Below are 17,110 nucleotides of genomic sequence, written 5' to 3'. Positions count from 1 at the left end.
ATGCCTTATAATACTCTTGACTAGAAAATATGCAGGGGCTCTGTCATGCCCCTATCCTAATTCCTGGTCATGGAATAGATTCTCTATAAATATTTTCTGAATGACTCTACAAATGGTTGCATTTCACAGAACAGGAGAACAAATGGAAATTTCAAGAAGGAAATAATCTTTTAACCTGAAGAAATGACCAGGAAATATGAAACATATGGGCAGCCTTGTTTTGGGACAGGTAGGCCTTTTTGCTTCTCAGGCCACATTGTGACAATGAGCATTAAGTACCCCTATAGAGAGAACTGGCTTGGACTGTAAACATCTCATGGCAGGCATGGTGCCTTTGATATTCTTACTAATCTCTTCATCTTTTCCAGGATCAAGTTTTATTATTTCTGTGCAGATTTTTCATTTTCAGAGCTGGAAGAGGAATGATAGGTCATGGGGGTAAGTCTAGGAGAACCAGGGACTGGTATGCTTATGCCCCTTTGTGTCTATCTTGGATCAGTCTACTACTTTCTGCTGGCACTTTTTTTTTTTTTTTTTTACATTTTTTAAATTTAAATTCGATTTGCCAACATATAGTGTAAAACCCACTGCTCATCCCACCAAGTGCCCTCCTCATCGCCTGTCACCCCGTTACCTCATCTCCCCACCCACCTCCACTTCCACAACCCTTTGTTTGTTTGCCAGAGTTAGGAGTCTCTCGTGGTTTGTCTCCTTCTCTAATTTTCCCACTCAGTTCCCATCCTTTCCTGTATAATCCCTTTCATTATTTCTTATATTCCATGTATGGGTGAAAACATATGATGATTGTCCTTTTCCAACTGACTTATTTCACTCAGCATAATACCCTCTAGTTCCATCCATGTCAAAGCAAATGGTGGGTATTTGTCTCTTTGACAGATGAATGGATAAAAAATATGTGTAGATATACACAATGGAATATTACTCAGCCATCTGCTGGCACTTTTAAAGATTTTATCAGAAACCCGCTGTGATATTCCCCATACTTTTTTGGAACTTGATATAATGCTGTTCCTAAGTGTGATCTGAAGATTTTCTTGCTCACTGCATGCTAATTTCTTAAAAAAAAAAAATATATATATATGTGTGTGTGTGTGTGTGTGTGTGTGTGTGTGTGTGTGTGTTGACTAGTTGGCTGCATGGAAAATCCTAAGTTAATAGTTTCAAATAATATTCCTGTGTACCCCCGCCCCTCGCCCATAGATACCATTATGGTAATTTGCAGAATAACTATGATTCACATACCTGCTTCATAAGGGCATGGAAGGGAATGCCCTACCTCAGCAGATCTGAATTCTTTGAGAGGAAGATAATACAAATTCAAGATTTTCTTACCAGGAATAATAACAGCAAAACCTCTTCCACCAAGACTCTTGCTGTAGTTATTTCTACTCTAACTACTTTTAAGTGTATTGAAGGGGAACGTTACTTGTATTTTTCCTGCTTCTCTTTTACTGTTTCATCTGTAGCTCTTGTTGGTGCATTTTATTTTATTATGTAAAAAATATCCTCATTTTTGTACGTGCTGCTGAATATAGTAGAGGAAATTACTGTTTTATGAGTTTACTATCTCAATTACTTTGCCTTTCATAAATATTTTACATATGCCTCCGTCTTAGCCCATCTGTTATTCCCCAAGGTAGGAAAATCTGTGGAAGAGCAAAGTACTATCATTTTCATGTGTGTGTTTGTGATGAGCTTTAGCTATTATTCTAATGAAATTCTCATGAGGTTTTTAATGGTATAAGTTTAGCCCATTTTCTTAAGTGCAGTTAAGCAGATTTCTATAATCATACTTTCTGTCAGAAATAAGAGGCATGCAGGCTTATTTTTGGCTTTGCCAGGAGGTGGGGTGGGGGTGAGGGGGTGAGCAGCAGCTGCTAGTAAGGTGGTGCAATTCCAAGTGAAGACTGAAGATAGTGGAAAAAGACCTAATAAGTTCCACCATTGATCACAGAAGGGCGATTCACACCCACCAAAAGGCAGATTTTACGTCACAGGCTAGTGAGGCATTAGAAATCAATGCAGCCACATGGCAGCTTTGTCTCATGCTCTGCAATCCATTCCTCTTCCACCCGTAATGCACAGGCTTGCCAGGCATTGGAGAAAATGACCCCATTTTTTCAGGTACCAGGGCCCTCAATCAATGCTAAACATACTTATTTAATAGATTCTTAACAGATGCCATGTCCACTAGTCAATTTAGTGGCTGAGACTTGGTTGCTGAGAACCAGTGTGTTACTATAACTGTATAATATAGCAGACTTCGGGAAAAAAATAAAACAAACATTTAAACAGAACAGATATTCCACTTTGTTCCCGTCTGTTATGTTTCCTTGCCCCTGGTAACCCCAAATAATTTTTCCCGGCATGTCTGCTAGTTTAGAAATGTTAATGCTATGGTCGTGGAATTCAGTTTCTACCAGCTGTTTGGTACTTTGTCCTCCTGCTTTGTTACTGAACCTGTTTTTTCACTCATCACCTTAATTTTATTTGCACTGGGGCCCCTAGGTCCCACTCCAGATGTTCATCTGCTGACTAATACAAGTTGCCCAGGCAGATAATGACATTACTAGCCACCATTTGGTAGCCTTGCTGTGTCAGATTTCACAGTGGAAGACAGGATCAGTTATTATGAAATGAGGCTAGGTTCTCAGGGAAATGGTTTTAAATTGTTAGCCGTAGATTTAAGAGGAAATCGTATTCATTATGATGTGGGATAAAAATCTACAGACCCAAGATTTAATTTCCAGATGGAGAGTTAGAGCTTATGAATGCAAAGCCTCCTTCATTCAGAGATTTCTTGCGAGTCAAGATTCATGGAAAGAGAAAATATGGCATGTACTTTTTTTTATAACCCAGAATACAACTTAAGTACCTCATCAACAGAAATTCCACTTCTTCAACTAAACACACCAGCCCATTGTTGCCATGATACGCTATCATGCTTTCTTTTCTTTAAAAAAAAAAAATTATTTGGTAGGCTCCACACCCAACAGGGGGCTCGAACTCATGACCCTAAGATCAAGGGTCACATGCTCTAACCGACTGAGCCAGCCAGGTGCCCCTGTCATGCTTTCTTTCCAGTCATGTTCTGTATTCTCTCTACCCTCAAGATGTATGAAAGTGGGTATGCAATAAATAATTTGAAAACAGAAGGACTTAATTTTTGTACTATTCTATTTTGCATTCTTTTTACTTCTTCTTACTTGACCAACGTCTCTGGTTTGTCCTCTTTTTTATCCAAATGTGTTTTCATGCAAGAGTCAGAAGCTCATTCACCCTGAGGCTCAAACAGCTATTAAGAGCTGTATGTACTACTATGTCTGGGGATCAGTCAGGCCACAGGTATTAAACTCTAATAAAATAATGTCAGGCATTAGTCCTCTTTTCTAGTGTGGCCAATCTTGTCCACTTGACTTTCAAATTCCATACATCATCTGAACACTTTACCAGCTTCCATCGCTACCACCCCAATGTAAACTACTGATATCTAGACTAAGCTATAGCTTCCCAAATTATGTCTTTGCCTGCTCCCTATCTTCTATCCTGCCCACACAGCCAAAGTGAAGGCGATGCTTTTAAAGCCAGGTCATTCCACACACTTTGAGCATTTTCCCCAGTTCTTTCAGTAAAAAAGTAAAAGTCCTGACAGGAATTTCCAAGGCCCTACATATTCTGTTCCCTCTCTGTCCTCATCTCCTCTTACTTTCATCCTTAAGCATTTCCTTCTCAACCTTTCTGCTCTCCTTCCAGCTATGGACCTTTGCTCTTCCCTTTTTCTGGAATGTCTTTTTCCCAGATACAGACAGGGCTCCCTTGTTCTTTGTCCTTCATGCTTCTGGTCAAATGGCATCTTATCAGAGAGGCTTTCCTTGGCCACTGTATAAAAAACAGGAACCCCGTGTCCCCAGGATGCCATATCTGTCCTTACCTCGTATTATTTTCTCTACATCACTTATTAACATCTGATTTATTATGTATTCTTGGTTTGGCTGTTTTATTCATTACTACCTCCCCAGTACCTAGAGCTGAGCCCCACCCAAAAGCTTCTTGAATGAACGAGTAAATTTTCCTTCAAATTGATCACAATTACCTACCATGGGATGCCTCTCCCAAAGCTTCTGACATTACTCCAGGTAGGGAAGACATTAAAAAATAATTTCCATATGAGTAGGCATTTTCCTGTGTCTAGGGACACAGATATCTCCATTAATGGACGTCCTCCAGTGAATTTCACTTAAACAAAAGGAAAAGGAACTTGGAAGGAGCAATAGTATAGAATAAATTGATGTTAGACTCTTTCCTTGCCTTAAGAAATTGATCATCTGAAGTCAGTGCATGGGCAGTATTTGATTATATACATATTTCCTTTAGTTAACATATCTACATGGTTGTGAGCATTGTACCATGTTCCTAAAAGCATTAATAAATTTGGGGTTATATGGAAATCATATGACCTTTGGCATCTCTCATATAATCTTAAACTCTCTGGTTGAGGATTTGTCTTTGAGGTACCGAGTTCACATTTTATTCATTGATATAGGACAGAAAGAAACTTTAAGAAAATAATGCTTTAAAAAACAAAGAAAGCAATGCTTACTTTTAAACAACTATTTAAATGGGAGAAATTTTATCGTTGACACAAACATTCAGCCAGTCACCATTAGCAATATTGTTTTGTCTTCACCAAACCTCATTTTCTGAGCAGCTTAATGGGTAGCCCTTCTGGAATACCACCCCTTCTCTGTGTGCAGCCCAGGTGTAGGGTTGCTGGGGTCTCAGATGGACACGATTTATGCCACTGAACTCCCTGGAATGGACTTTTGAGAGGAATACAAGTTTGTACTCATGCTGGCAGAACAAGTTGATGTCATGTACGGCCCTGAAGAGAAGGCATCTAATTTAAAAAAGCAGTCACTGAATTTGCAGATGCTAAAATTCTCGCTGTCAGAATAATCTCTGAGATGCATTTTGTAACTGAGTTGAGGCAGAAAACCCAGAGAGGCCAGGAGAGCTATATAGCCGCTTTTGAGAGTTTTATCTGTGACTTCACTTATCAAATTCCTCAAAGTGTCTAACAGAGAAGGCTCTGGCTTTCCCATCTAGAAATATACTTATTAGAATAAATGATCCTTAGCATCCAGTCCACCTCGAGTCCCTTTGGTCACTACTATTAAAGAACACAGGCTATATTTGCTTGGGGAAAACCGAGTGAAATATTAGAGGTAAAGAGAAAATGATTTAAGGGTTGCAGAAAGGCAGTTGTGGGGCAAATAAAAAGGAAATGTTACATAGAAGGAAGGAGGTGTGGACATCAGCTCCCTGGTACCTGTACCTGTGAGGACGAGGGCCTCTCTCTTCTCCCACCCTCAAGGAGGAAGGGGTGAAAGAGGATGGAATGAGGTCATCAGGCATCCTGTGACTTTCCAAAGGGAAAATGGATTGACATCTATCCGATGTGGATGTACTATGTATATATATTCTGCTTGGAAGCAGCAGATGGCTTAGCTTGCTGAATACTCTAGGCTCCTCGTGGATTGGCCAGCCAGGATTTATGTTTATAATATACTTATGCCTGTGGCAGGAAGACCATCAATTCACTCTGTGTTGCCAAATAACTTGCTAATGTGCCTGGCCGCTCTAGTACATAGTGTCATTATGGGACTCCCTCAACTGTAAAGTGCAGGCATATTATGCTGATTTTCTGGACTTGTGTTGTCGAGAAGAAACTTAAGCATTAATGTGCCTTTTTTTCTTTTATAGAGTGATATTTAGACTCGAGCAATGGCTTGCCTCCTTTTAACTGGGGCATCTTCAAAGGCATGGCCATTGATAAATGCAAGGTCTGGTCCTCATATGCTTGCTTTCTGTTGCTGTAGTTCTGAGGAAAATTATGGTGTGACTCTGAAAGACTGTCCACTTGATCTTTTTATACTATTGCTCCTTATAATGTGAAAATGCTTTGTCATAAAGAATAATTCTATTAATGAAGCTGTTTGCACGTTACCACCTAGATAAGTGACTTTCTGAATAAGGTTTCGGCAGAAGAAATCAATCTCCATATGCCTGCAGCTCCTCCGGGACCCAAATCTGAGCATCATTAGTTAGCAGAAGCCTCTTGACTGTTCTTAATGATAATGACATACATACATCTGAATGATCACCATGAGCAAGAGAAACACACATCCCCACAGGACCAAGTCTGGATACATAATGGCTCTGAAGACTGTTGGGCACACTCCATTTCTTACCTCTCTCCCCCCAACTCTGTGCTGATACAAACTCATATTAATGTCAACAACATTCTGACCTGCATGGGTCCCCTAGGGTTTTATGCTGCATAACCTCACGTGTACATCCAGTTTGTCTCTTCCAAGATTATGCAGTTCTACTTACACTTGCAGTGTATGCTCTTGATAGCCTGTCTTTGGGAATTAGCTCTGGGAAGCCCTTTGGCTTCTAAAGATGAACAAAATAAAGAATGGCCTCTTCCTTTTCATTCAAATACAAAGAACATTTGCTTATGAGTGTGAGTGTAGGAGCAGTGTTAACTAGCATGAGTTTAGGATTTTAGGGTCTTTGAGTTAACTGCTATGAGAAGGAGTATTCCTAGTTTCAGTAAATGTCTTCTGAGTGGACAGGTACTTCTATGCTAGAAATGCCTTCTCTAGAGGGTTCCAGAGAGATCTGGAGAAATAGTAGCTGCAGGGGGATGTGGCTGTCAGCATCATGAGGCAGATGTTGGGAACTCAGAACACCTCTTCCCAGTGCCTGCTACCTCCATAAGGGTCCTTTCAGAGGCTCTTCTCGCTCTGCACTGATAATAGCAGATGAAGCAGGCAGCAGGGTTTAGGCTGAGGTTTTCAAAATATTTTCCTTGGTCCATTTTCATTGAACCAGCTGGAGTATCTGTTACAAACAGATTGCTTTTGACCCAGACCATATGACTCAGCATATCTGTGGGTGGGGCCTGGGAACTCCATTTCAAAGAGTGTTTTTTGTTTTTTGGGGATTTATTTATTTATTTATTTATTTATTTATTTATTTATTTATTTTTGGTACACAAATATTGGTAGCTGTTGGCCTATGGATGTATTTAATAGAGAAAAGTTAGTTTCCTTTATTTTTATTATTTTGACTCCTATTGTGTATAGCTAATCAGATACAACTAAAATTCTTTTCTTTGACACCTAGCAGTATATAAACATTTTGCAAATGGTGAGTTTTCCAAGATGTCCCTAACTATGTCCTTTCTTCCATGCCTGCTTCTAAGTTTAGTCATGCTTTTCCATCTTTTTGGAACAACTGCTCAGCTTTTAAGATCCACTATTAGATCCACTATTAGATTAAAAAGTATTACTTTTTCTGCTATCAACCACCCTAGCTGCCATCAGGTGGCTCCCCTAGGCTCCTAAGTGATGTGATATTTCTGGTACTTTGTCTGAGAATTAAGTGGGAATTGATTTGGTTGTACCTTCCAGCTTGGGTAACTTCTTGGCATTACATAGGATTGTGTGTGTCCAGTCTTTGTGATATCTGATAAAACTACGGTACTGGATTAAGGATTTGGTGAATGTGGCATAATAAAAATAGCCACAAATTATTTCAGAGGTGTGTAGGGGGGTGGTCTATGTCCCGTCCCTTAAATCTGGACAGGCTTTGTCATCCTCTCTGTAATTCTACATGGCAAGGCATCCTGCCAATCTGCCAAGTCTAAGAGTGTAGCCACTGTGGGCCTCCAGATCAGCTCAGTCTCAACTGAAACCACAGAAGAACCCAGTCCAGGCCTGACAGAGCAGATAAACTGCTCAGACAAGCCTTGCCTGAATTCCTGATCCACCAAATCATGAGATGATAGAAGGGTTATTGTGTTTTTAATTTTATTTTTTGAAGGGTTATTGTTTTTGAAGTCATGAAATTTGGGGAAGTTTGTTATGCGGGAATAGCTAACTAGATGTATGTGTGTGTTGAGGGGGTAACCCTCTTGCTATACTAACTTATTTACATCAGCATATGGAATTGTTATATTTATATCTAGAAGGAGTAAATTAGAAAACCAGCAGCAATACTGCTAACAGTAACTAAATACAATAAAATGCTGCATAATACTTACCGGAACATAAATTATGTACCAACTAAGTAAAACATGTTTTTCCTAATGAACTCAGAACAATTTAAGGATATTTCTTGATGTATAAAACAGTGTATTTCCTGGTATTTAGGGGGGAGATGAATGTAAATTGAGCTAAGTATATAATGGAGGGAACAGGCACTGAGAAATTAAACTAATTGCTTAGATTTTTGCCATAGTGGGTTAATAACATGTTCATACATAAAGTAGCTCCCATAGACCAGTGTCTTTCAAACTTCTTTGACTACAATTCACAGTAATAAACATTTTACCTGGAGCTTGTATATATACATAACCTCTGAAGCAAACTTCATGAAATACTACCTACCCTTATTACATACTGAAATATATTGGCCAAGCATACTACATAAATTTCATGACCCATTAATGGGTTACTCCCTACAGTATGGACAATACTGGTCTAGACACTGAATTTCATGGGACCAGGGCATCTGTCCTTTTCACCACTGTGTCTGTCCACAGGTGCTTAGAAATTTCTGTCGTATAGAGGGTACTCAAGCTTTAATGAACAAATGAATTTCATTACTGTAGTTCCAATTTATTAAAAATGGGTGGGATATTAATCACAAGTCAGGAAAGCCAGTGTGGATTCTTGAATCATTGTGTATCTTTGAGAACTACCTTCTATATTTTCTCATATGTGAAATGGAAATTGTAATGTCTAGTACTCATGGGATAAAATGAACCCACAAGTAAAACTTTTTTGAATAAAAGATAAAGAATTACAAATAAGGGATTAATGTATTTGTTACTTATGCACTTTGAAATGCCTAAAGGTGTTACATGAGTACTTCACCTTATTATTTTAATACCACTTCGGTAATATAAATGAGAAAAACTATTTTTAAAATGAGGTATTTTTAAAGAAAAAATTTACCTAAAATTTAATTGAGTAAGAAGTATTTCAGAAAATAGTTCTGAAAGGTTGGGCTGGGTAGATGCTGACTTTGGAGTATTAACCGGATAGCTAGCAGATTAGCATTCTGAGTGAAAGCTTAAGCATTCCTATTGTGGTCAAAATAGATCATTTTTGTGTGAATGGGTATTTCTGGAATTCTAAAGAGACACTTGGTTGGATCAAGTGCCCTCATCATTCCTCCATTAATTCCTAATATATATATTAGAAATATTCCTTATATATATATTATATATATTAGAAAATGCTGCCATTTCAAAATTACTGAGGCTTGCATGTATCAATGTCTGTGGAAGATTTAGGGACTTGGTTAAATTGTTTGAATAACAACCAGGAACTCTGAGCCCTGACAAGACTTTTGCTGAGACGTAAATCTTGCTGCACAGCCTAGGGTAACTTTCCTATTGTTCTCCCTGTAAAGCCTACCCTGTACTGAAAACTGCCTGGGAATGTCCCCAGCTTGCATTATGAGTGAAGTGGCACCATACGGTAGTTTGATGCACTGCCTTGGAAATCAGAGACGCTGACTCTGAATTCTGGTTCTGACCCTTTGAATTTGTGGGATACTCATCTCTTGATGTCAGGGAATTGTACGAGTTAAATAAGATACAGCACATGTGCACACATGTGTAATCCTTAGCACAATGCCCCACAGATAAAAAAAAAATAGTGATAGTTCCTGTCTGCTGTTCTTATCTTTTTTGTTCTTACTTGTTATTGCCAGTTCTTTCTTGTCTGGACTACTTAGAGTTGGGCTCTAGAAAAGAAATTTGTTTGCTCAGGAAATAAAGAGATTTGTTTGCTCAAGAAATAAGCAAACAGAGTCCAGGGAAAATTATTTCATAAGATTTGCCATGTCCTGGGACTCCACCATTGGAACACTTGGCAGTTGAGGCTGGAAAGCAGGTGACATCCCTATCTCCAGGGAGGAGTGGTAAATAAGGTGTATCCTTGAGCACCTGCTTTCAGCCCTCAGCCTTGCCTTTGTTTGCTGGGGGAAGGGCAGTCCTGTTACATTTCATACTCTGTTGCAGAAACTGGGGCACTAATGTGATTGCTCACTCTATGATGCTGAGCTATTTTGAAGCATCCTTTCTGATTAGACTTGAGGCAAAATGGTGAAGTAGTCATTTGTCTCTGTCACTCCAGGCACCCCTGCCCCCCTCCCCTGGCTTTGCTCCTCCTCCCCCCTCATCCCTTTGTCAGTGATTTTCTCCTGCTTCATACCACAGAGAGGCTGAAAATGGCTTCAGAGGTTGTCCCCTTTAAGGACATTGTACCTAAGCATTAAGAGTGATTGGCTGAGGGTCGCCTTTCAGACATTTGCGGGCCGGTGGGAGAGACAGCTGCGGACTGGAGGGGTTACTCTGCTGTCTTGTACTTGACAACTGCTTCTCAACTGGCTCGCAGCTGAGAAGCATCGTGTCCCTGAAGTAGGAGGAAGACATACTCCAGCATTTTTCAAGGAGTGTTCCATGGGATAGTAGCTGGTTTAACTGAGATCAAACTTAAGAAACTGTAAGAAACAGGTTGCCTTGCTGTAGGGATTCTTCAGACTAACATGTTCATGTTCAGGGAGGTGCTTTGAACTTCTGAGGGGGGATTTAGGATGTACCATTTTCCATCCTACTCAATTATCTTCCCTTTTTGGTTTTCACAAAGCACCTTCATCATCAGTGTGACATAGAACATACTGTACTATACACAGAGCATCAACCTGGTCCCAGCCCTTTAGGCCGATGAGGAAACAAACTAAGGCTGCAAGTAGTCAAGTGAGGTGTTCAAGGTAACCTACAGGACTAGGGAGTAGGTTCTCTGACTCTGCGACGTGGCAAGACATCCTGACTGCTGTTGTGAACTTAACACCTGTCCTCCCTGCCGGGCTGTATGTATGTACAAAACGGAAGCTCTGACTCTTGCGTTCACCTCTGTATCTCTAGCACGTAGCACCCTACCTGCCACACAGTGGTTGAAGTGCTACTTACTACCGTTGAATTGAGATTGTCCATGGGGATAGACATGCATTGTCCTTGCCTGTCTATTACCATTGCTTCCCCTCTGAGCCTGCTCCCTATGACTATGCTCTTCCCAGAAGCATCCATGCCCAGTTCCATACTTACACTGAGAATAGGTGGTCCCAGTCCCGCTGACACTGAACCTGTTGAGATGCAGTCTGTGTGTGACCACATTCTTCTGTGGTTGAAACAGGATGATGTGCACCTTGGGTGCAAACAGACAGCCCAGGACCACAAAGCCGCTTAGGCTCACGGAGATGCACATAGTGGTTGTCTGCACCTGTAGGAAAAGTTGTGTGGTTAAATGTCCAGCAGTAAATGCAGTCACGTGGCCCTACTAAAAGAGAACACTGCAAAAAAGACCAAACTAAAAAAAACTTCAAATGGTCCGTAGTTCTGTTGTTAGTATAACCAAACGAATATAATCATTACATCAGATCTTCTGAGCTTGGGATGTTCCTGGAAACGGCACTCAAGTGTTGTAAGCAAACACATTGCTTGCCGTGACTTTCCATGAATTTTCTTGTTTTGTTTGTTTTCTTCTTGATATTTGTAGAAAGACGTTTCTGCAGAACCACCTAAGTCAGAATACTAAATAGTGGGGATCCCTGGGTGGCGCAGCGGTTTGGCGCCTGCCTTTGGCCCAGGGCGCGATCCTGGAGACCCGGGATCGAATCCCATGTCGGGCTCCCGGTGCATGGAGCCTGCTTCTCCCTCTGCCTGTGTCTCTGCCTGCCTCTCTCTCTCTCTCTGTGACTATCATTAATAAAAAAAATAAAATAAAATAAAATAAAAAAATAAAAAAAAAAGAATACTAAATAGTGATATATCAGTGTTCAGTGATGGAGGTGACCAAACTGCTGATGCTTCCCTCAATCAACTTGGCTTATTTAACATTTACTATTATCACGAACACAATGGGGCCTTTTACATTTTTCTCCATCCCTCCTTCTTACTGGGAATCCTGCCTATCTGCCATTGGTTCCCCTGCTCAAAATTGGGGGACCCTATCAATTTTCTTCTGGGATATCAGTCTTTAAGTTATTTCATTGGTACCTCTCTGGAATTTTGACACATCAGGTACACACTGTTCAATCATTTTGTTCCCTAGGCTTCCATATACCGTTCTTGACAGAGGGCTTTCTTTCACTTGCTTCCTCTCTGCCTCCCCTCAAAGTATATGCCTCAGAACTAGGCATTATCATGTCTTCCTTTCATTTGTTTGCTTTCACTCTCTGTCTTCACTGAGCTCATCATCTGACCTAACTGCAGCTCCCATAGATTTTCTGGAAAGTCCTAAATTAGCTTCTACATATTTTATTGCTTTCAGTACTGAAAAAATGGAAATTAATTATTTCTTCCGTCACTTTCTTCTCAGAGTAGCTATGGTAAATCCTAGGGTAATTTTAGATGTCTTTGTCCTTTTTTCACCAGGCAATGCTATTACCAGATAGTATAACTCTCATGCCCTAAAAAAGTATCAGACTTTTTTCTCTAATCAAAGAAAGCTGAAGATTGCCCAATTAACTGGAGAAGCCACATGACTTTAGGAGGCTGAGTTCTGTTTGTGAAAAGAAAAAATTCAGGTTACGCTTAAAGTGTAATTCTTCAGACTCTGGATTTATTTCATATAATAAAAGCACAATCTATCCTATTTTTTTATTTTTAATTTTTAAAGATTTTATTTATTTATTCATGAGACACGGAGAGAGAGGCAGAGACACAGGCAGAGGGAGAAGCAGGCTCCATGCAGGGAGTCTGACGTGGGACTTGATCCTGGGTCTCCAGGATCACACCCTGGGCTGAAGTCTGGGCTAAACCGCTGAGCCACCCAGGTTGCCCTATCCTCTCTATTTTAAAGCTCTTGTCCCCGTTAACTGCCCTGGTGCCCTCCAAGTTGGCCCCACATTGCAGGCTACCTTCCCTTTTGTTAACTGCTCAGGAAAGAGTTTACTATCCCTGGTTCTGTGATGTAAAAGCCTTAATAAATCATAGCTGTGTTATTTATAGGAAGTCCAATTTCTGGCATAATTTGTTTTTATTTTTACATGAATAAAGAATATCATAACTATCTTCTTCCTTTAGAACTGTACTACTCTATCCTCAATTTTGACTGTGAAGCCAATATGAGAGAGATCCAGTAGTAAAGTGAGGGTAAGACAAGTTCAAATGTGCCAATTTTCAAGAAAACCTTTTATAAAAACATCTGTAATGTTGAAGCTTCTCACACACTTGAAGACATTACCAGGAGAAGAGAGGCTCTTATGAGGATGATATCTTGGAAAAAGCTGTGTTTGTGAGTTTTAGATCCTTGCTCTCTGAAGGAACGTTCTGCTTATCTCCTCACTTAAGCCCTAAAAAGGAGTGCTTCACTGTGTCCATTCATAGAATGTTTGAGGTTTTCCTGCAGAAGGAGGATGCTCTGGCTTGGAGCCTGATTCCTGTCTTGGAAATCTAGGTGAGAAAATCTAATTATTTTCATGGCAGAGCTTGCTACTGTACTGAGACAGTCCTTTATTTTAAGAATTTGTCAAAGCAAAAGATGTGCGAGTACCATGCATGGACACGGTGGACCACAGTACAAAGAGCCGTCATGGGTGGTCTTGGGCCTATGGAGAGGAACTTGGAGTCTTTCCAGAAAGAGGCCAGTGGCAGGGTAGAGCTGGGTGCCCTGGGACTGAGCATGGAGCCACCAGGGGCAACTCAGAAGATGATTTGCCAGCCAACTCACTCAAGAACCAGCAGGAGAAAAAACAGCAGCTGGAAATGTCTGAAGGTTGCAGGAAAACAACTTTAATCACCACCCAGGTATCCTAAGGATATGTGTTCAAGAAATGCTGCGGATATCATACAACCATCCAGTTACATAAGAACTGTCCTGCTTCTTCCTTATTACTTTTTAACCAGGGCTGAGAGGAAAACAACAACTGGTGGACTGGGAAGTCTGAACAAGGAGAAAAGAAAAGTCAAGCACTTGAGTGAAGTAAGTCAATTGGAAAAGGACAAACGTTATATGGTCTCATTCATTTGGGGAATATAAAAAATAGTGAGAGGGAATAAAGGGGAAAGGAGAGAAAATGAGTGAAAATATCAGTGAGGGAGACAGAACATGAGAGACTCCTAGTCTGGGAAATGAACAAGGTGTGGTGGAAGGGGAGGTGGGCAGGGGTTGGGGCGAATGGGTGACGGGCACTCAGGGGGGCACTTGGCGGGATGAGCATTGGGTGTTATGCTATATGTTGGCAAATTGAACTCCAATAAAAAATATACAAAAAAAAAAAAAAAAAAAGTCAAGCACTGCAGACCTCACCCAGAGGTAGGCCAGACTTTGGGAGAAAATGAGAATTGATGTTAAGTCAAGGTATGGTTTTGATATTCACACAGAACTAGGCGTTTTAGTTTCCTAATAGAGACTATTTTCCATTGAAAATTGGTGTAGGACTATATTCCCTAAGAGTATACACTCATGGGCTGACCAAAATTGTGAGCATTTTTGTTCCTTGCTCTGTCCCCGGCACCAGAATGAGGCCCCACATATGGTGAACACTCAGGATTTGAATGTGCCCCCTGGGATTTTCATCCAGGGGTGAGGGATTATTACTCTCACCAAATACTAAAGGGGCAATGGATGGCAGAACTAAAGATGCATTTTGGCCATACTTAATGCAGCATATTATTTACTATATTTGTTTTAATTTGACACCTTTAAGTTTTTTTACAGAGCCCAAGTATTAGCTTTATAAATTCAACTGTCCAGTTCCTTTAATAATTTACACTACTTTAATAAGTCTGTATTTATCTATAATTCTTTGTTCTGGCTCTTTGTGCGCTATTAGTCCATGCTGCTCTGCTTTCATGTTTCTCAGACTCCTAGCAACATTTGATGTGGTTGATGATTTCCTTCTTTTTGGCTTCCTAGCCATCCTTCCTTCACTGAAATTTCCTTGTCTTAGTTTTCTTTGTTGGCTTTTTGGCTTCTCCCTGAACTTTCAAGTTGTTGGAGTGTCCCAGACCTCAGTCTGGATTCTCTTTTCTTCACCGTCTCATCGAGTTCCATGGCTTAAGTACTTCCTATGTTGATGTTGTTCTGATGTTTATTACTAGTTCCAACCTGTCTTCAGGGCTTCTAGACATAGATTCAATTGCTATTGTGGCCTATTGTATTGTGTAGACAATCCAAGTAGGGATTAATATGCGAGCAAAACTGATCCCTTTCCCCAGGTGTCACCACTTGAGTAAGTGACATCAAATCCCACCCACTTGTGCAAGCCCCAAATTTGGGAATCATCCTTGATTTTGCCTTTTCTCTTACACTCTCACATCCAGTTCAATAGTAAGTTCTGTTTGTTCTTTGGAAAGATAATTCTCTATGGTGTCTTGTGCTTCTAACAAGCACAAGCCCTGACTGGCTTTGTTCTGTTCTTTCTTTTCAGGGATATGTGTATAACAAAGAGACTTAGAAGACAAAGATGGTGTCTCTTTGTGGAGCAAAGAGCCAGCATATTATCCATTATGAAAGGTTCAGATTCCCTAATCTCACAGTGCCTGCCCTAATGCCACGTGGCCCACTTTGCATAGCCCATGAGAAGTGGAGCTCAGGGAATGAGAGCCAATGCTGACCCTCTGGCTGCCGCTACTGCTTTGAGTTATACGTTTTTTTTGTTTTATTTTGTTTGTTTTTTGTTTTTGTTTTTGTTTTTTGTCAGCATCAACAAAACTGTGATAAGCTAACATGTTACCTTATAAGTAGGGTCAAACCTCAGATGCTACAGTCTTTGACAGTTTTGACAATGAGATCAGAATCAGAATGGCTTTCCAAAGAGGAAGTGTAAGGGCCTTCCTTATGGGCTGAATAACAAAATTTGAGAGAAGTCCATGGGAATTGGTAGCAAACATGTTGACCAAATTCTGTGGCCAACCAGACAATAAATAGTGCTCCACATTATTCCCTATTAATGAATGAGGTGGATCTGCAGAGGGGCTAAGGGCCGAGTAACCAGAAGTGGGTTCAGATAGAGCTACTGGACCCATGCTATAATTATTGATAACTCTCCTCTATGGGTGTGGGGTAGAGTTCCTCCCTAATCTGATTCAGGGCCTGAGTGGGCAGAGTTGGACTCCCCATCACATCAAACTTGCAGAGACATGCGCCTATACGAGCATGAAAGGTGGGACCCTCAGAGAAGGCAGACACCAGGTGAATCATCTGCATTTTGGCTGATTCTCTTGAGAGGTGAGGAGGCTGGGTGCACAAACCCTTGCTAAGGAAGAACAGCAACAGATGGGCCCTGCTAAGGTTCATCCCTCACTGTAGTCTCTCATGCTAAATCCCAGGCCATTCCAAGATGACAAAGGTCTCTCAGTCTTTGCAGTAGAACCTGGCAACAAAAAAAGGAGCTTTGGTTGTCTGCAGGATTTGGATTTCTCTGAGACAGAAAAATACTCTGGAAAGCCATAGATGAAGCACTGACTGGTATTTGGGATCTTACTGACTTGGATTGGGTTTCAAATGCTGACAAAGGGGCTGCGCTCAAGAATTAGAAAGTGACACAAAGAAATCTAGATAAATTCTTGCAGTTGGCTGCAGCACCAGAACACTTCCCTAGCCGTTATGTTAAAACCAGGCAAGACTCTGAGAGATGTTATCACGATGGGGCAGCAAATGCCCTGGATTAAGATGGATCCCTTTAAAAAATCACTGCTGTGAGAGTCAAGTCTGAGTTAGCCTAAGTGCACAAACCATATGCCCCAGGCAGAAAGCTATCTGGCTCTGGCGTCTGAGTCAGGGAATTTCCAAGGTTGAAATGAAGTGACAGTAATGATGATCTTGCCATCCAGTTTAGGATTTGGGGAGTTCAGAAACACTGGACCTTTGTTCAGTTGAGCCAAGAGTAGCTGCTGCATGCTTAAAACTGACAGCAAATGTGCCTTACTTACCAGTGTGGAGTTATACTCTCGCTCCATGCTTCTCGATTCCTCCTTTATTTCCCACCCTGATTTTTAGCT

General features: G+C 40.7%; 1 protein-coding gene across 3 annotated transcripts in view; it reads right to left on the bottom strand.

The window, feature by feature from the left end:
- Nucleotides 1-17,110, bottom strand: part of GRM3 (glutamate metabotropic receptor 3) — a 209,358-nt gene that overhangs the window by 2,982 nt on the left and 189,266 nt on the right. For all 3 annotated transcript variants that reach the window (XM_038556665.1, XM_038556667.1, XM_038556666.1), the window contains one exon: nucleotides 11,210-11,384. In XM_038556665.1, coding sequence (XP_038412593.1) covers nucleotides 11,210-11,384 — 175 coding nt within the window. The remainder of the gene's footprint in view (nucleotides 1-11,209; nucleotides 11,385-17,110) is intronic.

The sequence above is a fragment of the Canis lupus genome, chromosome 14 (assembly GCF_011100685.1).
Source record: "Canis lupus familiaris isolate Mischka breed German Shepherd chromosome 14, alternate assembly UU_Cfam_GSD_1.0, whole genome shotgun sequence".
Classification (NCBI taxonomy): Eukaryota; Metazoa; Chordata; class Mammalia; order Carnivora; family Canidae; genus Canis; species Canis lupus.
Note: the sequence above shows the minus strand (reverse complement) of the source record. Positions and strands in the feature narration are given on the sequence as shown.